At 39.3% G+C, this 24,296-nt stretch overlaps 4 protein-coding genes across 6 annotated transcripts; 2 read left to right on the top strand and 2 right to left on the bottom strand.

Annotated features, from left to right (window-relative positions):
* Positions 1–1,430: 1,430 nt before the first annotated feature.
* cib2 (calcium and integrin binding family member 2) lies at positions 1,431–10,905 on the bottom strand. 2 transcript variants are annotated; one of them, XM_018680788.1, is made up of 6 exons: positions 10,065–10,905; positions 6,899–6,933; positions 4,308–4,419; positions 2,984–3,131; positions 2,692–2,887; positions 1,431–2,236 (listed from the first exon to the last, which is right to left on the bottom strand). In XM_018680788.1, exons 1-6 carry the CDS (start codon positions 10,152–10,154, stop codon positions 2,215–2,217), a joined length of 603 nt encoding a protein of 200 aa, XP_018536304.1. In that variant the 5' UTR covers positions 10,155–10,905; the 3' UTR covers positions 1,431–2,214. The 2 variants fall into 2 exon arrangements, with proteins under 2 accessions (XP_018536304.1, XP_018536309.1); XM_018680793.1 differs by lacking the exon at positions 10,065–10,905 and adding an exon at positions 8,433–8,811.
* lrrc61 (leucine rich repeat containing 61) lies at positions 9,607–13,037 on the top strand. Its single transcript, XM_018680834.2, has 9 exons — positions 9,607–9,885; positions 10,916–11,011; positions 11,096–11,240; positions 11,360–11,422; positions 11,543–11,628; positions 11,707–11,772; positions 11,866–11,934; positions 12,124–12,249; positions 12,377–13,037. Exons 1-9 carry the CDS (start codon positions 9,858–9,860, stop codon positions 12,481–12,483), a joined length of 786 nt encoding a protein of 261 aa, XP_018536350.1. The 5' UTR covers positions 9,607–9,857; the 3' UTR covers positions 12,484–13,037.
* A 647-nt stretch (positions 13,038–13,684) lies between these two features.
* On the top strand, positions 13,685–18,767 carry idh3a (isocitrate dehydrogenase (NAD(+)) 3 catalytic subunit alpha). Of its 2 annotated transcripts, XM_018680752.2 has the most exons (12): positions 13,685–14,178; positions 14,525–14,590; positions 15,346–15,408; positions 15,544–15,627; positions 15,755–15,869; positions 16,040–16,227; positions 16,367–16,500; positions 16,597–16,699; positions 16,840–16,904; positions 17,328–17,412; positions 17,606–17,758; positions 17,844–18,767. In XM_018680752.2, the coding sequence occupies exons 1-12, from the start codon at positions 14,152–14,154 to the stop codon at positions 17,925–17,927; spliced, it is 1,167 nt and encodes a 388-aa protein (XP_018536268.1). In that variant the 5' UTR covers positions 13,685–14,151; the 3' UTR covers positions 17,928–18,767. The 2 variants fall into 2 exon arrangements, with proteins under 2 accessions (XP_018536268.1, XP_018536278.1); XM_018680762.2 differs by lacking the exon at positions 14,525–14,590 and having other exon boundaries at positions 13,690–14,178.
* acsbg1 (acyl-CoA synthetase bubblegum family member 1) lies at positions 18,398–24,216 on the bottom strand. Its single transcript, XM_018680717.2, has 14 exons — positions 23,102–24,216; positions 22,499–22,551; positions 22,056–22,321; positions 21,850–21,938; positions 21,618–21,738; positions 21,455–21,535; positions 21,213–21,362; positions 20,891–21,067; positions 20,616–20,797; positions 20,273–20,506; positions 19,960–20,177; positions 19,638–19,777; positions 19,094–19,340; positions 18,398–18,984 (listed from the first exon to the last, which is right to left on the bottom strand). The coding sequence occupies exons 1-14, from the start codon at positions 23,146–23,148 to the stop codon at positions 18,908–18,910; spliced, it is 2,082 nt and encodes a 693-aa protein (XP_018536233.1). The 5' UTR covers positions 23,149–24,216; the 3' UTR covers positions 18,398–18,907.
* Positions 24,217–24,296: the final 80 nt, after the last annotated feature.

A 24,296-nucleotide genomic window follows, 5' to 3' on the forward strand; every position in this document is an offset into this window, starting at 1 on the left:
GAAAACCATCTTCATTATCTTTGAGAAAAAATACATTTAGAGAAAATATTACTTCAGAACACATCAGCACAAACATCACCACAAGAATCTCCATCTGCCATCAGGCACCTTGTAGATCCTCCACTGTAGTCATGCTGTGTTAGCTGAAGTCACCATCTTAAATCAGCTCAAATTAAAACAGACAAGGTCCCATGAAGAGAAACCAGCATGAGTTTCACATGCAGTTTGGCCACTCTCAACCTCAGAGACAGTTGCTTACAGCAATGGCTGCTTTACAGCCCCAGTATCACAGTGAGCCAGAAGCTTCTCTGCTGGAATCATAATTAACAGATGTTCTCAGTGAGACCAGTAATTAATGAAGCCACACAATCAACGCCATATTGCCCTGAATATTTGATAGTGCCCTCATAAACGGAATCTGGAGATAATGGAATGAATTAACTGGCTGCCCTGCTGATTGCACACTGTTTAACTGACTTCAACATCCTCCTCCGTCAGTCGAAATTCAGCTGACACACAATGTCAACTCCCCTTCATTTTTCACAGCTGGGGCAGTCTATAGGAACTCACGCCATTCACCAACATGCCGCTATTTTGCTGTATAACGACACAGATATAGTTTGGTGAGATGCTGCATGTTTATTTTTGTCTGCTGCCACTGCCTAATCTGCTTCCTCCCAACACACACCAATGCTGAGTTCTATTATGTTGTTTTAGCCTGCAGCTATTGTCCCAGTTTCTTCTTTGTAACTGTCCTGCATTTGTCTGCACCAATTAACCACGTCATGTTTATTTTGCCACCACTGCACTTAAAGCAAATACATGAAGACGACTCAGATAGGACTCTAAGCAGATGCTTAGTGACTGATAGCAGAATGTTCTCTGTGGACCTAACATCCATTTGTAAAGTATGATTCACAAGTGCAACTTGTACTAAAAACATCACCTGCACAATAACAACACACTGCACTGTTCTCCATAAGTACCTGATGCAAATATGCAGCCTACAGCCTGGAAACCAGAACCAGTTAATCATCAACCAACATGACCGAGGCCATTTCCTCAGGCTTTCCACTTAGATTAACTGTGTGCGCAGGATGTAATCATGCTTGTGAATGCTGAGGCAGCTGACTCCTAATGATCACATCCTGCTTAACAAGTTATTACAGCCCATATGATGGACTATACAGAGGTACAGCCATTTCCTGATCTTTACTGTGCACACTCCTTGAGCATCATGGGTGGGTGGGTGGCTTGAGGGGAACTGGGTATACGGACGAGATACTGCTGAACTCGTTAAAGTTGCAGGTCAGGTGAGAGCTCCTATAGCTGACTGATTCTTTCAGGGTTTTTTTGTTTTTTTTTTTGTTTTTTTTTTTAGTGCCAACAATAAATGCATTCACAGAAGTAATTCACTCCAAACACAGGCACACACACAAAAAAAACATTTATTAAAAGTAAGACAAATACCTGAAGTCACATAAAATACTGTGAAATGTATGTCCAAAATGGCTGTGACTAATGATAATGGCTGAGGCAGATGAAAGCTACCAAAATGAATTCAGATGACAGAGCCCTTCATTTAACTGGAGTAACAGTAAGATATGATTGTCATCTTGCTCCAGTTCCACAAGAGAGAAAAAAAACACAACCTAAAATGACTAAAAGCAATACACTGCATGTACAAATATTGCATAGCTCTGTATGCCCTTAATACCAATGCTGTGCTTTCATTCACTTCAAGCTTTGTCCTTTGCCTTATATCTAGTGAGTCACTGTAGGAAGACGTGCAATATGCTGTAGGTAGATAAGCATTTTAATGCATACTTGAATGTGCTCGATAAGCGACTATCCACGTATGAGGCTTGTTTCATTTCCCATTTTTCAACCTTAAAATGTAGAAGAGAGGCCTTTTCTCCCAACAAAAGACCAGTCCAGCTCGAGCCCTTTGCAGGTGGTGAAAGGAAAATACATTTTCATCTACAATAAAGAAATTCAGGGCCCTGATATTGTAGTTCAGCTTTACCCAGTATTTTGCTTTTTAACTAAGCAGGCTTTACTGAGGCTTGAGAGCACTGATGTGTGATTTTTATTTTTATTTTTTTTTGACAATGGGAGTGGGAGACAGGCACTGTGCTGTGGCCAAGACACGGTTCAGGTAGAGTCCTGAGGTTTATCACGCTGCCGACCTTGGAAATCCTCCATGGAGCCCTCTCAGATTCGTATATGGAAGGTACTAGGGTAACAACAGAGACAACATCAGGGAACAGCTGAGAAACAGTAGAAGTCTTTGTGCATGTAAACATGCTGACTTACTGTGTATGTGAGTATAAACACACAGGGATGAGGACCAGATGTGTTCATCTTTTTTCAGTGGGGACAGGCAGTAGTGAGGTCATTTACATATAAATGAATGGGCACAGTGGTGCCTCAGGATTAAAATGATGTTGTTGGGGTGACAGTTCAGTGATGGAAATGATAATAAACCATCTGGGGAATTAAAACTGTAAATAGCAAGGGACACTGAGCCCACACTGCTGCAGCATGAGGGGTAGTATTATACTTGTATTGCTTGATTTTAACATGCCACTACTTTCCATGTAGCATAAGGTGTAAACAGTATACTGACATGCTTTTATAGGTACAGAATCTTAAAATGTTATTCATCTTAAGTAAGGTAAATTTAATTACCTTAAAAAGTCAGGAGCCCTAGATATCATATTTTCAAAGTCAGCATAGGAGAGTTTGTTGTCTCCGTCCAAATCGGCCTCCTCGATGGTTTTCTCACACACCAGCTCCACCTCCTCAGGAGTTAACTCTTCTTTTGTCAGCTTATTCAGAGTCTTTTCCAGGTCCTCTTTGCACAGGTAATTATCCACATTGAAATCTGTGGGTAACAGACATTACAGCAAATAATTACTGATTGATTTATACAGCAGTGGGGAAAAAAATGAAAATCTATTGTTTAGAAATTTAGCATTACCATATATTTTGAAGGCATATATGGCCTTGAGTTCTCTAGGAGCCATTTCACTGAGGACTGAGAACATGTCCACAAATTCATTGAAGCTGAGATTCCCCATCCCGTCCTCTGAGAAAGACTCCACGATCCTGTTGCGAAATGGGTTTTCCTACAGATGAAATGGAGGACAAATGCATCAGCAAAAATGTTGGCACATCTTAACTACCGCGATGAGGAACACCTCACAATACAGAGGACGAAAATAACTGTGTGAAAAAAAAAAACCTAAAGAACCATATGTTTCATGACCATGTGGTTTTATATGCTGTTGTCAGTTTCACATATGAGCTGCAGTGGTTTAAACTGTCAGGAGTATTCTGCTGATCACAGCTATCATCTGAAAAAGGCTGACTCTTGCTTTTTGCTGGTGTGGCAAAGCCAATATTTTCTCCTCTGTTGCTCAACCATAAGTTGCTATTAGGGTGTTGATATCCCAGGTAATTAGCCGATTACAGACGGAGAGCATCAACTGAGACTTAAAATCTCACTAATTTGACACCTGTAAGCAATGTAAGTTAAACTGTTGCCCTGTGGTTAGCATGTGTGGGCTCAAAACAACCTCAGCTGTCGCCATTTTTAACTGGATATCCGAGGACACGTCAGTGGAGCCTGAATCCAGTCCAGTTGACTCAACATGGCTCATTAAAACCGAGTCCTCAGCAAGATAGGAATATATTTATGGTTATGAAGCTGTAGAGGACTTTGGATGACTGTGTATTGCCTGGGCCTCATCATTCTTGCCTTGACTGCTCTCCATCTTACTCCTGTCATCCTTACAGCCCTGCGATCACATGACAGTTTTACAGGCAAGGGCCAATTATATCCAGAGGCAGGACACATTATGAGTCTCTGTGCTAAACCCTTAGAGGATAAGGATGTGACGTGTTGTTATGCAACATGCCATTTAAAAAAAAAAAAAAAAAAAAAAAAAAAATTCAAGATGTTCTCTTCAAATGGCAGGTGCTTAAAAATAGCAAGGAATGCATCTGTCAGGATAGAGAGGCAGAGCATTTCATGGCACATTAACTTTCATAAGCTGTGTCACACAAGCAGATCTGTGATGATGACAATTGAAAATCAATTCTGTCCTCTGGAGGTGAGCGTGTATTGATCAGGTGTACGCCCACATGAGCAGTGGGTGTCACGTCTGTATCCTTACAGCACAATCCAGAATAAGAAAACACAATACGGGTACAAACGGTAGGTGAGAAACAAAGAATGGGTGAAAAGTGATTTATCTGGGAAGAGTTAGGACACAGGACTAATACCAAAAAAAGGACTTTACCTTTAGCTCTGGCATGTTGACTATCAAGGCTAAAGGAAGTTTGCAATCAGGATCATTGGTGTAGTCCATTGGTACAAGATGTGGAGCCAACTCATGATATCTGCCATGCAACCTAAAATTAAAAAAAGACTACTTACTGTGCTGTAGTTTAGAAAATTAACAGCACAATCTTTTACTCAACATGTAGTTCTAAACACCTGAGACATTAAAAAATGTAGAGATATAATAATCTACTGGTCTATGTAAAGCACAGATACAGTGTAACAATTATGGAATAGACATAAATAGAAATATGAACACAAAGTGAAAACAATGGTGGACAGAAATGTGGAATTAATTGATGGAATTAATGGTTTTACTGGTCAAATAAATAGGTATTCATGCTGTCCTTTGACTGATCCTGTCATGGTGTACCTTTGTTGCCAGAGTAGAGCCACTCATCAACAGGCACACTGGGGACAAATGTACTACAATTAAATTAGATAAACTTGTCAAAATGATGAAGTTTTATTGGTTAACTGCAGGAAATGAATTGGTAAACCTGCAGTTCTAATGCACCATGACCCTTGAAAGTGTTTGGGACATACAGCTTCTGTGACCCCCTTGGCTCTGAACCTCTTTAATTTTAACTGCAATAACAAATAATGATGGGGGGGGAAAACATTGCAATTCTGCTGACATTCAGTAGGCCTACTTACATGAGATTTCATTTCCAAATATGTTAGGTACAAAAACACTTAAGCGTTCCAGTGACATAAGACCAAAGGCTTCAAATCAGTGACCTTATGGTCATCAGTGATAACTTGCTTCTTTGATGTTACATAACTGTGCTGTAAAAGCTGCTGCTGGGGACAGAAACAAGGAGTGTTTTATGAAGGTCATAAAACAAAGGCCCCTATTACGCCCTCTGCTGATTGTCAATTTGGTTTCCAGTCCACTGCTGGCCTTGGAATCAAAGTCAATTCAATATCACTGAGGAGGAACATGTAACTGTATCTGTTAATGAATGAAAAAGGAGAAAAAAATGAAAGAGAGAAGCAGCACAACTACAGAAAAAAAATATTATTTTATATTTCCAAACAAAATCAAAAGGATCAAACAAGCATGTTGTGTAATCTGTTGGATTTTAACCTGTAATTAATTCTTCATAATTCAAGTAATTTTAGAAGATAGTAACAGATGCACCAGCAGACATAAAATGCTTTCTTGTTAGAGAAAATTTCCAAAACAACATTTACTGCACATACATGAGAGCAAATCAGACCCCAAATTCCTGCATGCCTGGATTCACATAACCTTCATCCTTATCTCGTGTTACACCGAAACATTCTTGAGTATCTGCCTTTAATTTCTTTAAGTTACTCTTTATCTTCCAACATCTAAAACCACTGACAAAAGATACTGAAACATGAGCATCACTGGTTAATTCCATTAAAAAGAGAAGCCTGTCATCCAGGAGAGTGAGTGACAAGAAGAGAGAAATGATGCTACCCAGTGAGTCACGATACCTCACGCAATCACCATGAGTACATTTATAATTATTTCTTTTTCTTTTTTTTAAAGTGGGGAGGCAGAAACATGACACTTCATCGGGCAGTACTGAAAACAACACCACAGTCAAAAGGTCAGTGTGACTTAGGTTTAGGTAACATACAGATACTGAGGTGGGACAGAACCTTCTAGACAGTCACTGATAAATAACTGAAATAATTTACTTATCGCACATAACAGAAATCCCCATGACCAATAAAGCCCTTACTCTGCCACTCATAGATCTAATTATATCACATTGTAATCAACTGTGTCTATATTGACTGTTACGCTGCGACCTGTTTGTATCTGCTGAGACAGTTGATGGGACAATAAAAGAAAATCATTGATGCCAGTCTGTACAAAGAAATTTAGCAGCCACTAAATGATGAATGCCAAAATCCTAAATCTATTTAAGAAAATGACAACATTCCTTAATTTTACTTTGTAGCTTCACTTGACATGAATCTATAGACACAAACAATAGGCTTTCTATAGATGATACTGATGCAACCTTTACATGTTACAATCTATAACTTTATTACTAAAAATTGTATGTACATGGATACATGGAGTCATGGAACATACATACATCCACTTTAATCAGCAGCAAATAAACTGTGCACAAATGGAACTGTGTCATACTCCAGTTATGATTAGGTGACTGTGGCTAATGTACTGTTTACTAGATGGAAAAGAAATCATTAATTTTACCATTGTACCATCATTGTACCATCATCTCAAGGCTGTAATTCATATAACATCAACCATTATTCATGTACACAGGAGCCAGCGCAGTCTGAAGTGTTAATGTTTTTATGTAGGAATTTGTAATGCAAGTATGAGTTTTGATTTAACATTTAGTAAGACCTGCCAAATCAGTGTCAAAGTACATTTAAACTACACGGCATAGAGCAAGAGGGGGAAAACGGGGAGACAGCCCTGGGTGATATTATTATGTGTACAACCTCAGAGCCAGAGCACGTGGTGAAACATGTGGTTTGTAACGGATCTACAGCACATCTGTGAGAATCCCAATCAAGAGCTACACCAAAACTTACCGCAAAATTTCTTTGCGGGTGAAAAACGTACAGTCCTGCAATGAGAGAAAAGCAGCATGTCAAAACACAAACATGACATACGATGTACTATCTGACATGTTGCTGAAAGTACAGTAACACTTCACATCCTCTATATATGGCCTAAAAACACTTTCAGTGACACATCTGTGAGTCACACAAAATAACATTACAGTTCCTCTGAAGTCATGTGAGCAACCCTTACTGTAAAATGCCAGGGGTTTCTCTTAAACGATGATGTGTGCGAGTGTTGTCACCTGCCACTTGCAATAGGAGCGATGAGGCAGGGGAACATGATCTGCTGTTGTCTGACACGCGTGTGTTGGCACACACGTTATCCAACAGCCCTACTGGGAGCGCCTCAATTTACATTCTCCCCTTGTATCCCTTCTGTGTGAGCTGTGCTCCTGAGTGTGAGAAGCAGAGCGCAGCCAGCTGAGCTCCGCAGACAATGTGATTAAAAATAATAAGAGATTTCTTGGGAATCCCCATTCACTGTTACATCTACTTAAAAACAGGCCTACTGAGGATACTTTGGTTATTTCTAATTGCATGTGAGTATATTTGTAACTAAGATCTGACTACAATATCATAAATTACTAGTCTACATCATACAGTGTAACACAGTAAGAGAAGTCTACACATAGAAAAGAAAAATAAGTGTTTGTACAGGTCCTACTTGAGCACTGAGTTTCTTAGGGAACATGAACTGGGTGTTATATCTTAAATGTTTAATCTAAAAAAATAATAATATATGAAATCTATCAATAACCAGGAGGGGAGATAATTCCTACAGTAGAAGCAACAGTGTAAGAAGGACTTTTAAAGAGTAGCAGGAGTAACCAGAGAGGCTCTTGAGAACTAAACTGTCTCCTGAGAGTAGAGTTTCACAGCATATCACACTGGCTTGGCATCAATTATTGAGTCCACACCTAATCACATGATAAACCTGTGCACATGAAGATGTGTTTCTTCTCTCACAGGAAAACTTGGATTATTGCTACATGGAAGGAAAGGTCAGATCTTCTCAGATTAGAACTCAGTGAATGCCAGATCTGACAGTTTGCTATGAAATCAAAACCTGCTGCTTATTCTCACCTATCAAGACCATGTGAATGTTTAAACAGTGGAGTCATAACTGATCACACTTTAGATGGTGACTGATTATCGCTTTAAACCCAAGACACATGGGGGTCCACTATCAGGAGTGACTGAGTCAATATCAGAAAAAAGACACAGAAATAATAATGTACCATAATAATTATAATAGTCATGGAATAGTAATAAAAAAGTAATAGGAAAATAAATGTGCTATGCTGCATAGTTCTTCACATATAACTCACTTTTTACTCCATTTGGTCATCACAAAGATGATTTCTGTTCATCTTTCTCATTAAATGAATTAAACACAAGGTCTATAGATCACCATTCACACTTTAAGGATCTCTGCATGATTTTTCTGATCCTGGAGTTGGACACACGTGATGCAGGTACAGTCAGGGGCACGCAAGCTTACCTGGTAGGCATCAAGCTGCTCGTCGGTAAATATCGTTTGCTTATTACCCATCTTAATCAAGTGATCTGTTGCTTGTACACATTCACAACATTGAACGTCCGAAGCCTTTTCTCAATGAAAGGCATTTATGGGCTCCGCGGAGGCAAAGTCTCCGCACAGGATGAGTGGAGGACGTTGCAAACTCACAAAAAAAGGTTATTGGTGTCCTCACATTAGATGTCCGCCATGACCGTAAGACGTTGGGGAAGTATAAAAGTAAAAAACAGAAAAAGAAAAAAAAAAAAGGTGAGATATAGGTGTCCAGTTGTGTTGGAGACGGTGGAGGTTGACTGTGTCTGGAGTCCAAACTGATCTGCTTCTCTTTTACCCCCTCAGCTGCTGTCCACCGGAGTCAGGACTAACCAATAGGACCTCAGGTAAATATATAAATAAATAAATAAGAACTAGAATAGAACCTGCTGGTCTGGAAGTAGTTATCAACATATTTTGGGTGAAGAAAGGGATGCAACGTGATGTGATGGAAATCATTTCTTCTTTTTATTATTATTATTATTATTATTATTATTATTATTATTATTATTATTATTATTATTGTGCATTACCATGTAAGCTGAATTATAATGTTGGATGATTTCATATTTTATAAACCGATCTTATGTTTTGTCTATAAACGTTTTACCTGCAAATTCTAATTTAACACAAATAAATAAATGTAGTGTGCTATAATATTTCTATCTGAAATGCAGAGAAGTTACTTTCCACCACTGGTAATATGAATAGAAATAGATGTCTGATTCTATAGCACCCCAAGGCACTTAATCAGTTTTCTAATTTTGTCTTTTTCCTCTTATTCAAACATTAATTTGTATTTGAGCATATTTTTGCAGGTTATTTCACCCCCAATTAGATTAGACTTTGCATGCTCATTTATTTATGATCCTTTTGGTGTCATTAATATGTATAATCGTTGCTTAATTTTAATGTTATTCAGTGTTGACTGCAGATCCACTTACGAATCCCACAGATGAATAATTTCAGTCGGTGCCCTGAGTTAACGAGTACAAAACTTTTAATTGACACACACAGAAAACCTGTTGCTCGGAAGCGACGTCTGACAAATAATGGAACAATTTATTTCCAGACACGTTTTCATCTTCCAACGCCCTCTTAGCACAGAGCGTCGCCTCCCTCTTTGCTTTAATCCCTGAGCCTGGACTGCAGAGAGACTGAGGTCCGTCTCATCCACATCCACCTGCGTGCTACTGCAGCACAGCAGTACACTGAGCGTGTCCTGACTGCACCCCAGGACAGATGCCAATTTCACACTCCCCCAAAATAACCACTGCCTTGCCTTCCCACCGCACTGGTTAAAATCATCGCTGTTTATTGCGATAGGTAGCTTCCCAAGTAGCAAAGTTGCCCGCGATGGACTCTAAGCGAGATAAGGACCAAGGTAAGTTGTGATGGATAGCTTGTTGCTACGTCGCTATGCTAGCAGCTCGCGCTAGCTAGCCGCGGCTTATGCTAAGATGCAGCTAACAATGTATCGTTCCGTTACACAACATTTTTACGTGTGCCATCATCAGAGGGAAAGACAAAAAAGAACTGTTACCATTTCATTAAACAACCCACCCACTTCTCATCCGGCTGAATCATCCTCATGAAATCATGCAGCCGCTGCCTCACGACGCTCATAGCTAAGATACAGGTAGCTACCACCATAAGCTAACAACATTTGACCGTCAAGCTTAACTAAACACTGTCACCTTTATTTATGCATATGTGTGTTAAGATAGGCGTTAGGTGGCCATACTTGTCCCACTCACGACCTCCCCTCCCACACACACACACATTTTGTAGTGGTGTTATAGTCATCAATCTGCAAGTCCTTATATAATTTTAATGTAAAGTGAAATAAATAAAAACCTGTGCTGATGTAAATCTGAAAATATAACAGAATGAAGTTGAAATAACTTTGCCCCAGCATCATTATTTCTGGTTCACCTGATGAGTCTTAGCTTCCAGTGATGCTGCTCTCCTCTGGGAATCATTGTTTGGTTTGAGCAGGCTCATGAAGGAGTATTTGTGTGTAGTTTGAGAGTTAGGGACTGATTCTGCCTTAGGAAATTAAACCAAATATAACTCCCTCAGTTTGTTATTCATGCATGCAACTGGCAAGCCAGTACCATCACAGACCATTGCACAGAACAGCACATCAGCCTGTCTGTGACCCTTCCTTCTGGAGCCGGCGGAGGAAAAAAAAGCCTAGTGTGTGCTGCCAGACATGAAATTCATGGACTGCTTGAATTGGTATTTACTATTTAGAGACGATTGCATGGGCTTATTTTCTTGTCACACTGTAAACAGAAGAGACAAAGCCCTCGGAGCGCTGACTCACAAATAAGAATTTGGTGGTTGTGTTGCATATATAAGAATAGAAAAGCGAATGTTATGCTGCAGTAGAATTGCTCTGATTCTTTCAGATGCAGACTGTGAGAAGATTACTGCTGTGCTGCTCAAGTCACGTACAGGAGAATTCGATTTGGAGTCAATACTGTTTCTCAAATTGAGAGGTCTTGGTAAGGTGAAATGAATATTTCAGTATTTGAGTCTTCAAAAATGTATTATTATTTCCTATAAATCTTTTATTGTGTGTCTTCTAGGGATACATGATCTCGGCTGCATTGGGGAGTGTGTAAATCTGGAGAGACTGGACCTCTCCGGAAATAATATCACAAATTTGGCTCCTCTAGCATCTCTTCGACTTCTGTCTGTACTCAATTTGTCTGCCAACAGGATTTCTAATTTAGGTAAGATTTCAGAAGCAATAAAATCTTTATTTCCATGCTGTATATTCACTTATCAAGGAAGGCTTTGTCGTGAACAGATTTTTTTAAAAATGTAATGTTATTCCTTTTGTATTTTCAGAGTCCACTGCGCAGTTGTGACAGTTTACAGAACTTAAACGTGGCTGGTAATATCATATCCAGGTATCAGATATATAACCACTGACCAAATACTTAGTGAGAATGTCAGTAATATACAGACAGAGCAATATATTCTTAATTGGTCCTGTAAAATTATCTCTTGTCTGTTTTGTTTTTCTACAGTATTGAGAGCCTTCACTGCCTTCAGTCTTTGAGAAAGCTAGAAAATATACGTCTTAAAGACAACACGTACAATTACACCAATCCAGGTAATTTTTATTTGAAAACAATCCAGTGGATGGAAAAATCCTGATGAGTGAACTCACAGTGTCTTTCTCAAATGTCAGTGTGCAGGAACACATCCTATAGAACCATAGTCCTGGAGATGTTTCCCAACATTAAGGTGCTGGATGGTAAGATATTTTTCAGTTTGTTCTTTTGCATAGTGATAACACTAATGTGAATGTTTCTTATGGTCTCTGGATTTATTTCTGTTTAATCTGTAGGTGAAAGAGTGGTCGGACGTGGGAGTGACTTGTACCAGTTGTGCAAAGACATTGATGATACCATCAAAGGTACATTTGTGAACTAGCATGCAAGTGTATAATGTTTGTAAAGTGTTATGACATTCTATATGTCAAATTAAGATGTTGGATGTGGTATTTATCTTTCTGCTGTAATTACAGACGTGTCTGATGTTTTCTTGGTTATTGAGCTGAAAGGCTGTGATGAAACAATAAGTTTGTTTTCCTCTCTGTGGTGAGCTGGTTTATACAAGAATGGACAGCTTATTGAACATCCTGACTGCAAACCATGGGTGGAAGATAGTTACTGGGAGATAAAGAGATCAAACAATGCCATTATTGAAGAAGCCTACAAACAGTTTAACGGTAAGACATCATTTGCAGTACTGTGTTTTTTAAAGAACTGTGTTGTTGCATGTAACCAGTTCTCTACCTCATTGCATTCACTGTATGGTATTTAAGTAATCCTTATCTTATATTGTACTGTCTACAGATGTTCTTCATGAATGCAGACTCCTCAACAACAGAGCCACTCATGTGATTTCACAAACTGAAAGATCGATGAGCTTGAAGAAGCAGCCGAAGCAGTTTGCTATCTGAATTTGGACACATCTGTGTGCGACATTTAACAACTTTTTTGTTGTATGATATATTATGACTAATGTACTGTAGGTTTTTCAAATTGCTAAGCTATATCCAAATGCTAGATAAGTATCATTGCCAGACACACAATGCTCTGTGTCGCAGTGTGAGGCATTTGTTGAAATTTTATCGCATCCTATGCATTGGGTATCAGACGATACATCCAGTGGTTTGCAAACCTTTATCCATACTGACACCCCTCAGTTTGGTTCAAAGATGTCTTTACTTGCACAGTGTGCATTTTGTACCATGTTGTAGCCCGCATTTATGCTGAGAGCTATGCTGCTTAAGAATTTCTATAGGTTTTCAGTAATCAAGAGCTCTTTTCCATTTTGCATTGCTGGATAATTTTGGGAGTTAATGTGTCCCATGCTGTATGCTTTCTTGGTATGTTGAACTTTTGCAAAATGTGATTGAATGATTGTTTCAGCTGTTTCTACTTGTTTTATACCATAAAGTTTATTATGTGTACGACCAACTTGTTGAAAATACAGTGCTTATAAAGGTGTAAAGGTTTGCTTTGCATTTTTTATTTTTGCTCGAGTTTACAAAGTCTACTTTAATGCTGGTGCATATACAGTATGCACTGTTTGCACAGCCGGAGCCAGAGCATATGTGTGTTAATGATGTGGCCTAAGGAAAGAAAAACAAGCAGAGAACACACACGACGGAATTTGAAGACTGTCAGAAGCAGTCTATTGGCGCCACTTGCTGGTGGTTATCATCCTGCAGAACTGTCAGAGGCACCTCAGTATTTGAGTACCATAACTGCGATAGAACCAAAGTATTTTGAATGTCTTTACATTCTCACAGATAGGTTAAATGATCCACAGACAGACACAACAGGTGCAGCAATGATAGTGCCAAATCATCAGGCAAAGATATGAGTCATATCCCCATTCTATTTGAGCATGTATGCTGTAGAGTTGTATACAATACTGGTTGCTTTGCAGTGGGCTGGGCAGAGGAAATCAAGTAACATGGACGAAATACAGCTGGCACACTCAAGATTAGTCATAGAAATAGTGAAGTTCTTCGATTGTGAAAATCAGAGGGGAAAAGCTTATTATGTGTGTGTGTGTGGGGGGGGGCAACAGAATTGGGATCATGAAGCCTAAGGAAGACATTTTCATACAATACAGAAATAGGTGGGGGTGGCCAGTAGCAGGTGAAACAAAGTGAATGAGATTTGGCTATAGTAATCGAAGCAATAGCGCACGTTTGATTATAGGAAAACACCCCACAGGTCATTGAGAGTCGTGTCAGGAAGCAGAAACCGTACAACGTCATCTCATGTGGGATACACACTGTGGAAACGCGGAAGACTTTTACACATACAGAAAGTATGACGATCAGAAATTAGTTTAAAACGTACTTTAGACTATGGCGGTAGTGTAGGGCAGAAGATTGCCGTTTGAGTATTTGTGGGCGGCTGCGCTAATCAAACAAATATGGTGCAACGGGACGTTGATGATGACTAACACCAGCAGGTGGCAGTAATGCAACATTGAGGGTGAAAAAAACCCAAAGAAGAAGAAGAGTTGCCGCTGCTGCTACTACTCCTGCTCATAGACCGTATGCTCCTGCTGCTGCTGCTGCCGCGGAATCGACCTTGGCTAGCTCAGGATGGCAGGGAATGCGTGGAGGTCAGCGGTATGTACGGGGGCAAGAAATTGTCAGTCTTTTCTCTGTGTTGCACCAAACGCATGACATTGTGTTACAACTCATCAACTACTCTCAGGGTCTTTGACGGTCGTTCATACATTCAAAGAGCGCAGAGACCAGAGACATTACCTGCTCAGCTAACTAGCTAGCACAGGCTACTAGCTTTTAGTTACTATAGCAACCTGACTCTTGACTGCTATTTAGCTAGCTAGCTGGTTAGCTACATGTTTTCGTATATAATGCATTGCTGTAATAGTTAGTTTATCGCTGACTGCTAAAGTCGTACATGTTCTGTAAAATTTACATTATGGCAACAAATGTTTATCATCTACAGATTCTTAATCTACTAAGAAAGTGGGGTTTATCGGTCAATGACAAGGATAAAATCAAGGCACAGGAAGTAAGTTAAGCATTCGCATTAAAACGTTGACTGTCTTCGCTGCGTTAGTAAATGAGCTAGTTAGCAATCTCCCTCAGTAGTAATGTCACTCAAATCTGAAATGGGCATTTTATTTTCCCATGTGCATATATTTGTAACCCAAAGGGCCTTTGCTATTGCCTCTATGACTATTGCATGTCTGCAACTTCTGCAATCCAGCACGGCTAAAACAAACCAGTAAGCTGTCAGTTTTTCTCCAAAATTAAACTTGCTTCGCTTTTTCTATTGGTCAACCTTTTTTTTGCAATATTCAGTTTGCCATCTTAGGGAACTATTATTGCTAAACAAGACAACAGAACATGCTGTGACAGCTCCTGGAGTCTCTTCTAGCAGAATGTCCTTTGCAGATTGCTCCCAAGGAATATCTGTCTATCTATCTATCTATTTGTCGATCATTTAGTGTTTCATGTGATTGTACTGCTTTCATGTTTGGATAGGTTTACTAGAGTGACCAAGGATTGGCAGAACAGTAATTATGTACTTTTTTGGTCAAAAATGATAAATGAGAGTGCACAATTCTTGGGTCATTCTGTTCCTCGTGAGTTCATTATTCCAGCAAGCTGTGCCCAATTCGCTTTACATCATAGCTCTGTTACCAGAAATACAGAACAGTGTTTACGACTTTATTTATACAGTAGAAGTGAAGCGGCTTATGTTTGGGTGAAGGAAAGTATTTGATATGTGCCTGTAAAAACATGAGCCTTTTTCATTGTCAGGTGTCACGGGTGGTTGGAGCTTTGGTGAAAGAGACTCCACAACCCAGGACATTCATCAGAAGGGTATTTATCTTATCTCTACAGATTCAGAATTTATTTTTTTTTTATTTATTTAAGATTCTTGATGTAATCTATTGCTTGTATTGCACCGTGACTCTTGTATCACTGACTGTTCTGTGTCTTTACTCTGTTTCATAGATGCAAACTGTTACTTTAATCCCCGGTGATGGAATTGGTCCAGAGATATCAAGTGCTGTCATGCAAATATTTGAAGCAGCTAAAGTTAGTACTGGTGGAGCAGGAAAAATATTATCAGGAACATTAATCAACAAAATGATTTCAATGTGACAAAAATGCTTTAGGTAAACTAATCTAGTGCTTCTGTTCTACATACACTTTTTTAACATAGGCACCTATACAGTGGGAAGAGAGAAACGTTACTGCTATCCAAGGACCTGGTGGCAAGTGGATGATTCCTCCCGATGCCAAAGAATCAATGGACAGGAACAAAATTGGCCTGAAAGGTAACATCACTCATATTTGTTAAAGAAAATTTTTACAAATAAGTGATACATCACTGTTAAACAAAAACAAACATGGCACATAGATTATATCTTAGATCTTATCCCCCAGATAGGTGTCTATATTTTTAGGTGAACTAGTGAATGATTTTGAATGATTTAACAATCTGCAGGTCCTTTGAAGACACCAATAGCTGCTGGTCACCCCTCTATGAACCTGCTGCTTAGGAAAACCTTTGACCTCTATGCCAATGTGCGCCCCTGTGTGTCCATTGAGGGCTACAAAACCCCGTACACTGATGTGAACCTGGTCACCATCAGGGAGAACACTGAGGGAGAATACAGTGGGATTGAACATGTGGTAAAAACCTTTTATCTTTAACAAGTATTTACAGTTGGGTTTTTTTTTCATTGAGTCAAAATGTCTTTCTCTATGTTAGGTTAGGTTATCTCTCTGTTTAAATGCTTTTCACATTCACTATTCAAACCATTCATTTCAGATTGTTGATGGAGTTGTACAGAGTATCAAGCTCATTACAGAACAAGCCAGCCAACGCATCGCAGAGTATGCTTTTGAATATGCCAGAAACAATCAGAGGGCCAGTGTTACTGCTGTTCATAAGGCCAACATTATGTAAGTTCTAGTCAGTACAAATTGCTTTTAACACTGTTTCATTTTAAAGCTATTTGCTGAAATTAAAGGGTTGCTCTCTGTTAAAATATTTTACAGGCGCATGTCAGATGGGCTTTTCCTACGAAAATGCAGAGAGGCTGCTGAGAAGCACAAAGATGTGAAATTCACAGAGATGTACTTGGATACTGTGTGTCTTAATGTAAGTCCCAATGACTTTTATCAGTTTAGATGGATAAGAAGCAATGTTTAGTTAGAAATTATATATATATATATATATATATTTTATATATATTTAACATTGCTAATTAATGGTGGCATTTTCTCTACCTGTTTTTACAGATGGTCCAGGATCCCACACAGTTTGATGTATTAGTGATGCCCAATCTGTATGGAGACATCTTGAGGTAAGATAGATCATTGAATTTCAATAAAAGGCAACATAGTTACCAGAAAACATACAGAAAATGTTTGTGTATGCATTTACACACAATTATGCATTGTGTCATTTTGTTAAAATGTGTTAAAACAAGGAGGGCAGAGCTGACTTGGTGGATTCAACAAGGCAGCATATTAACAGAGAGTAATACTGTGTAACAATGGAAGCTATGATAATTTAACATCGGTGAAAGAATAGGTGACTAACATCTTTACTAAATATTGTAGATGTTATGGCTAATTTGTGGTGAGGATGCGCAATTGCAAATAGCGCTTACTTTGTGTGTGTTATTACAAAATTATGTGCTTATGTATGTGGAATCTAGTTAACATGGTCAAAGTGTATGCATAAGAATAGATCAAATGGTAACTGCATGTCTTTACCATTACAGCGATCTTTGTGCTGGACTAATTGGAGGTCTTGGAGTGACTCCTAGTGGGAACATTGGTGCCAATGGTGTTGCCATATTTGAGTCGGTACATTGTTTCAATTCCTAATTGTCAGACTTCACATTTATGTTCATAGTATGACTTTTCACAGTAGAAATTCATGGTGTGGGGTGAGTCACTGAAGACGTTTGGCCCACATGTTCTTTTACTCTTTTTAGAAATCTGATGTTTATAGAAATGTCAATCATGATGAGGGATTGTGGTTAATTTCTTCTGTCAGGTTCATGGAACTGCACCAGATATAGCAGGAAAAGACATGGCCAACCCCACCGCCTTGCTGCTCAGTGCGGTCATGATGCTGCAGCACATGGGTCTGCACGGCCACGCCAAGAAGATTAAAACTGCCTGCTTTGACACCATTAGAGACAAAAAGGTAATTAAAACAAAAAAAAAAGACATGCAGTTTTGGTTATTTGTTCCCACTGTGACTTATAATGCTTTTACTATCTGTCTTTAAGGTTCTCACAAAAGACCTGGGAGGAAACTCAAAGTGCTCAGAATTCACAGAGGCAATATGTCAAAGAGTGCGGGATATGGAGTAAAAGGATACTAATGCTGCCGTGAGTTCCCTGTTAGGGTTTGGGTCTCTTGTCGTAATCATATCATGTTGTATCTGCACATTTTTAACCAAAATATGTATTTAAAAAAGACCCAGGAGTTTGACATCCTGAAAGTTTTATTTTTCTGCACACTCCAAAGCACTGTCTTAAAACTTTTGACCAACAGTTACTGTATATGTGATATGCATTTTTTCTTGAGTAATCTCTAGTGGATATCGTCTATTTATTGGCTAAATACAGCCTCTTGTCTAATGTAGTTGACACTGTTACCTTGTCATTTAAATTCAAATTCAGATTGGAGCTTTTGTAATTTGAACTTCATCAGGCTCCATAACATGAAACTTGAAAATGTTTGCACTCTTCTCTGCAAGTCTTTTCATTGTGTTCATTGCTGCAAATATCATGAATGTACAGTATAAAGAAAATATATAAAGACAAAGAATATTATTAAATATTATTAAAATTGCTAACTTTTTATTTAATGTTATGCAAATGATTATAAGCTCCCTCCATTTACAATAATGACCCCCATGATCCATGTGATTGGATTTCTGGTGCATGTTATGTCTGTGTTTTTCTGAGTTTTAATCGGAACTGGTTTAAAACATACTGAATACCATCAAATATTTACACAAAATTGTAAGATCCTGTCGTGCAAGTAACTTATATGATTTTGAAGCAGTAAAAATGAATTGCAGTCTAGTCATAAAAAGAATTAGAGACAAATATTTCAGCCCCTAAGAGGATGGTGTAACTTTGTAAACATTCCAAGTATTGTAACAGCAAGGTATTATTCAGTATTTAAAACATCAATGAATCAAATGTGGTTCCTCTGTTATTTTTGCATTCTGCACACAAGACATATTATTAAATTCCATGTATGTCCACAAGAATGATGAGATATGCAAGTGACATGATTTTCATACTAACAGTTACACAGTAATCTCCACGGGAACATGACACTACTCTCGATAGAGGCTCTCTATGACCTCGTGGTACATCTCCAACACAACAGGACGACGGAGTTTCATTGTGGGACCTGGAACGAGAACACAGTATGATGAGCAGTAGTTTCACTGCAGACTCAAAGTTGCACTGTTTTCAATACAAAAAGCATAATACTGGATTGATGTTCTGCTAAATTTTACCCAGCTCTCCTCCAGAAACAGAGAAGTCCTTCCTCAGAATGGTCCACTTTTGTATGCGTTGGGCATTAGATATGGCTGCAGAGTTGACTCTGTCGATTCCCTCTTGAATCGCGCAGTATACCTCTTTGTCCTCTCCTCCAATGATGTCAGAGACCTTGGTCGCTTGGCTTCCTTGCTGCTGGCAAAACTCCACAGCCTCCAGACTCAGCTCCTCTGTTGGCTCCATGGTCTCTACATTGCTACAACACTGAAACAAAGAATTGAATCCCAAGAATCTCATGTATTTTCTCAGAATTCCTGATTACAGGTTAAAATTAGCACTTGTAGTCATTTGTGAAACCATTTGTTTTAATTGCTTCACCTCTATACTTCCTGGCTTGTTATTAATCTCTCAAGGGAGCATGATGAAGAAAATTCAGCAGCTGCATTTAAATTAGTTTTTTTTTTTTAAAGAACATTATTCTAAGATTATATAAAGAAACTGTATTATATAACTGTTTCACACCCTGCTGCTGTGAAAATGAAAAAATGAACGACCAATTACCTTTAGGGTCAAAAGCATGGACAAGAACTTCCTCTTGTCCCCTATCAGCATGGCATTACTGATAATAGGCAGCTCCCTCTTCACTGCCTCCTCTATAGGAACAGGGGGAACATTCTCCCCTCCAGCTGTGATGATCAACTCTGAATGGAGAGAGAGGTCACCGTGACATTTCAGCTGTTTACGGCTTACAACAAGGATAATGGAGCTGTATCTTCTGTCCAAAACATTATGCACTTGAGTGTGGATAATGTGCAGAGTGTGAGCTGATGACCTAAGATGAGCAATTTTCCCACAATAGCTTTATTTGCTCAGATATCTCTACCTTTTATTCTCCCCGTAATGTACAAGAAACCCTCTTCGTCTATCTTCCCCAGGTCTCCAGAATGCAGCCACCCATCTTCATCCAAAGCTTCTCTTGTTTTGTCTTCCATATTGAGGAAACCCATGAAAATGTTGCGTCCCCAAAAGCAAATTTCGCCCGTCCCTTCAGAGTCTACGTCGGCCATTTTGTATCGACAGCCAGGCACCACCTTACCACAGCTACATGCAAGAAAATAAAATCTTTTTGTTATTTGATATTCATTAGATTTTAACTCCAGCTTCAAATACAGTCATTCTGATCCTTATACACTCACCTTGGTAATTTGTAAACTTTTGGACCTGACATGAAGTGAGGCCCCGTGCTCTCACTCATGCCATAGGCCTCATACAAGCGGATGTTCAGGCCCAGGAAAAACTGCACAGTTTCGCTACCAATTGGTGCTGCTCCAGAGAAGAACTTTTGACAGCGAGACAGGCCCAGCTCAGCCCGGAGCTTCTGCAGCACAAGACTGTCAGTCAGGGACAGCAGGAGCGGTTTCTCCTCATCCCTGAAAAAGATTTCAAAAAGTGACATATGCATTTATGTATGTTGTTTGGCTGTTTAAAAAAAAAAAAAAAACTTTTTTCACGTTGCATAACGTTAGTGACAGCACTTACTTTTGCATGCACTTTTGATTGGCCTCCAGGCTGACTGACATCGCCCATGTCACCAGTTTCTTTTTCACATATCCGCACTGACTTATTCCCAGTTTAATTTTCTCCATCATTTTTTCCCACACGCGAGGGACACCCATGTGGGAAGTGGGACAAACTTCTCGCAGTGTTGTTATCAGGCTTCCCTACAAAGAATAAAGAGTATACACAGTTTAAAAACATTCAACCAGTCAGTTGGTAACCCACTTTCAGCCTTTTATATTATCTGTTTATTTTACCTTTAAGGCATCTGGCTGTGCAAAGTACACCAGCTCGCCCCAGTGAATGCCTGTCCAGAGATCATACATCTGAGCAGCAATGTGGCTGAGAGGCAGGTAGCTCACCAGTGACTCCTGTTTAGTGTCGGCTGGCTGCATGTCCCCGGCCCTGCTGGCATGATTGGCAGTCCACGTGATCTGCATAAAATTGAGAGAGAGGATTGTTTCCTCTCCTTCTGTTTCACTTAAAATATTTTTTTCTGCCTTGCTTGCCATGTAACAACTGTCTGCATATAGTTGTCCTACTCTGAATGAGATTAACTCATGTCACATGAAAGCTTACATTGTCGTGACTGAGCATGACTCCTTTCGGCTTGCCTGTGGTGCCAGACGTGTAGATCAGGACGCAGCACTGGTTGGCTTTCTGGCTACTGATCATGTCATCCAGTTGTTTCTCAGAAACATCCAGACCCAGCTCCATGAATTCCTCCCACTATCCCCAAAAACAGAAACATACAGCAGGATCATAGCCTGAGCTGAACACTTTTGGTCTGTATAATTTCATGCAACATCTGATGGACTTACAGAGTAGAGATTGGAGAGCTTCTCCTGGAGCTGCCCGCTGTACTGCACTATGGCTTTCAAATGGGGCAGCCTGTCACGTATCTATGATACCAAGAGTAAGAAATTTACCACAGATTGTTATACACGTGAATAAAGACCTGAATATATATATAAGTAACAGTACCTGCAAGATTTTATCCAATTGCTTTTGGTTTTCAACCACTATAATGTTGGCTTTAGAGTCGCTCGCCACATAGTGACATGCCTCTGGTGAGTTTGTGGCATAAATTCCTGTCATTATCCCTCTGTAAGGAATAATAAAGGTTATTATAGACACAGGGACTACATAATGGGTAAAACACATTAACAGCTACACAGTATATTTTGTGCACTGCTGTAGGATAAATTTTTCTCACCCTGCCATGATGGTGCCGACTGCAGAGAAGAACCATTCTGCTGAATTGAATCCTAGTATTGCCACTCCATGGAATCGCTCTAAACCAAGCTGTACACATCAACAAACTTATTTGTCTTTTATTTTGTAAAAATATGACTACGGATAGTATCCAATATTTGTCAGTTAGTATATACTACACACAAATTTTCTGTCTGGATAACATACCTTTATGAAGCTCTTGGCTGCTCTGCGGCAGAACTGATAATACTCAGAGAAAGTTATCTTTTCCCACGTGTTGTTTTTCTTGCTGGCAAGCGCGTGCATATTTCCATATTTTTCAACTGAGGCGTTGAACATTTGGTGAACTGTGATAGGTTCTTCTGGACATCCTTCCTCTATTCTCAGTCTGACAGCACCTCTAGCATCAGTGGTCCAGAGAGAAACAGCTGGAGCCAGAGATGCAGCAAACTTCTCTTCTATATTTTTCTTTCCTGAGATGAGAGAGAAAGCAAATCTGGAAAACAAATCTAGTCTTCCCCACAGATGAATTAAATCCATTTCTTTTGCCCTACTAGTATTATTCTGTACCAATACTGATGAAGGACTTCCACCATCATCCTGGCACCTCATGGATGGATGGTGGATGTCCATCACAACTCTCAACTCACCTACGGTGGCATGTTCTTCATCTGTCTGCTCGTCTGCCATAGACTCCTGAGCGCTGAAAAACACACAGAGGAAACATGGGCTCCAAACAGCTCATGTACACTCCACCTCGCATTCTGGCAATGGTTTAGTTGTTGTTTTCATTTCATCACATGGGTCTAATTTTCTGCAGCACTGTCCATTCAACACAGCGTTGGGCTTTTAGCACAGCTAAAGCCCCCCTCCTTTGTCTGACAGGGCATATTCAGTGAAAGCCAAAAGACTGTTCCCATTCCCACTCATTAAAACCTTTTGTTTTTCACATATATGTACAGACTACATTGACTTTTAGCTTCTATTCTTTATCTGTATTCATAAAGTGGGGCCATTTAGATACAAAGTCAACAAACATTTGTGCAACAACTTGGGCAATAGAGACTATGAATTTGCATGATTACTGGTGAATGTGGTTCATTTCGGCTGAACAGAGAAGTATTATAATCTATCCCTCAGCTAAACAGAAAATAAACATATTAACTGTTAACCTCTGCTTTTAGAGAGTTTTAGAGTAGTCCAATGATATTATAGCAGAAAAGAAACAAAAATATTCTTTTTAGTTTGCTTACCTGGTCTCAAGTTGACCATCTACCTTCTCTTCATCAGGTAATTCCATACTGTTGTAGACCACCTGGTAGTTTGGCTATAGGTTCTGTAGGATCGAGCCTGTTGATTTGCCCTGAGGAGACACTTTTAAAAATGGTGATGAAACAGAAAATCTTCTCTTGTTGGACAAGTCCACCCTTTAAATGCACCACGTCTTTTTCAGGGACTGGTAAACTAACAAGACATGCAGTTTAACGAGCCTTGTGAAGTCGTTACTGGTTGCGAAACACATCTGAGAGTCCATGTGTGCACAGCATTGGACCGCTAGCTCAAAACCATGTCCTGAATTTAAATTAGCTCGGTCTATTCACATGTAAAACAGTCTGATTATAATTTTCCCTTAAATCACAAATGGATAGGTAAAAAGCCAAATCATGACAACATTACACCTCTACCTTTGATCAAGCTTAATCTATATCAGTTACATTATGGATGGATTAAGCTGTTTGAGTTGTATACAGCTGTTTTTCAGGATCTTTAGCAACAACAGTGCATTAAATTTTGCACTTAAACAATTATCATTGCAATGACTGGTATATGCTGTTATGTAACTGCATAGGTCACTGAGAGTCCTCTGCAAAAACAGCAATAATTTACCTTCACTGATTCAATTATAAGTTGGTGCAGTGTGAAAGAATACTGTAGCCCAGGGGTCACTGACAATCTGTGAGTGGATCTTAAACATGCTCTGTGTGTAAGACAGCCTAAAAATATCTTCAAACTTGACATGATCTGCAGGAAGAGTAGGTGAAAATGTATTAATCAATCAGAGAAAGATTCTTCACTAGCTACAAAAAGCATGTGGGGTGATTGTCAGCAGCTTAATAAAATGAGCTGACTTATTTTAAACCCTTCTGATAGCCTATACATGAATGATCTACTTTTAGTAGCAGTGCTTCTCAAACTGAGGGGCAAACCTCACTCAGGGGCAGGGTCACTGCCCTGGAGGACTGGATGACCAGGGGAGAAATATGAAGTGAAACTAAGCTGAATGCATATGATTTCTGAAGGGGAAATACACAACCAAGAGTTTGCTGGTGCTGTCATACTGATCTTACTTGGAAATAGCGCTTTCATTCTTATATTTCAAATTAGCTGTTCTACATAAAATGCTTAAAACACCGTTGCTCTTTTAATAACACCGTGTAAAACCAAGGT

Source organism: Lates calcarifer, linkage group LG10 (genome assembly GCF_001640805.2).
Source record: "Lates calcarifer isolate ASB-BC8 linkage group LG10, TLL_Latcal_v3, whole genome shotgun sequence".
Classification (NCBI taxonomy): Eukaryota; Metazoa; Chordata; class Actinopteri; family Centropomidae; genus Lates; species Lates calcarifer.

What these genes read in the sequence shown, in the direction of transcription:
- lrrc61 (XM_018680834.2), top strand. Translation starts at nt 9,858, where the DNA reads ATGGACTCTAAGCGAGATAAGGACCAAG. An exon ending in CATTGATGATACCATCAAAG is followed by an intron (nt 11,935 to 12,123) that starts GTACATTTGTGA and finishes CTCTGTGGTGAG; the next exon opens with CTGGTTTATACAAGAATGGA. An exon ending in AGCCTACAAACAGTTTAACG is followed by an intron (nt 12,250 to 12,376) that starts GTAAGACATCAT and finishes TACTGTCTACAG; the next exon opens with ATGTTCTTCATGAATGCAGA.
- cib2 (XM_018680788.1), bottom strand. Translation starts at nt 10,154, where the DNA reads ATGGTGGTAGCTACCTGTATCTTAGCTATGAGCGTCGTGAGGCAGCGG. An exon ending in ACCCGCAAAGAAATTTTGCG is followed by an intron (nt 4,420 to 6,898) that starts GTAAGTTTTGGT and finishes TTTTAATTTTAG; the next exon opens with GTTGCATGGCAGATATCATG. An exon ending in ATATGCCTTCAAAATATATG is followed by an intron (nt 2,888 to 2,983) that starts GTAATGCTAAAT and finishes TGTTACCCACAG; the next exon opens with ATTTCAATGTGGATAATTAC.
- idh3a (XM_018680752.2), top strand. Translation starts at nt 14,152, where the DNA reads ATGGCAGGGAATGCGTGGAGGTCAGCG. An exon ending in GTTCATAAGGCCAACATTAT is followed by an intron (nt 16,501 to 16,596) that starts GTAAGTTCTAGT and finishes AATATTTTACAG; the next exon opens with GCGCATGTCAGATGGGCTTT. An exon ending in ACACCATTAGAGACAAAAAG is followed by an intron (nt 17,759 to 17,843) that starts GTAATTAAAACA and finishes TCTGTCTTTAAG; the next exon opens with GTTCTCACAAAAGACCTGGG.
- acsbg1 (XM_018680717.2), bottom strand. Translation starts at nt 23,148, where the DNA reads ATGGAATTACCTGATGAAGAGAAGGTAGATGGTCAACTTGAGACCAG. An exon ending in CACAGCCAGATGCCTTAAAG is followed by an intron (nt 20,798 to 20,890) that starts GTAAAATAAACA and finishes TATTCTTTGTAG; the next exon opens with GGAAGCCTGATAACAACACT. An exon ending in AATCAAAAGTGCATGCAAAA is followed by an intron (nt 20,507 to 20,615) that starts GTAAGTGCTGTC and finishes AATCTTTTTCAG; the next exon opens with GGATGAGGAGAAACCGCTCC.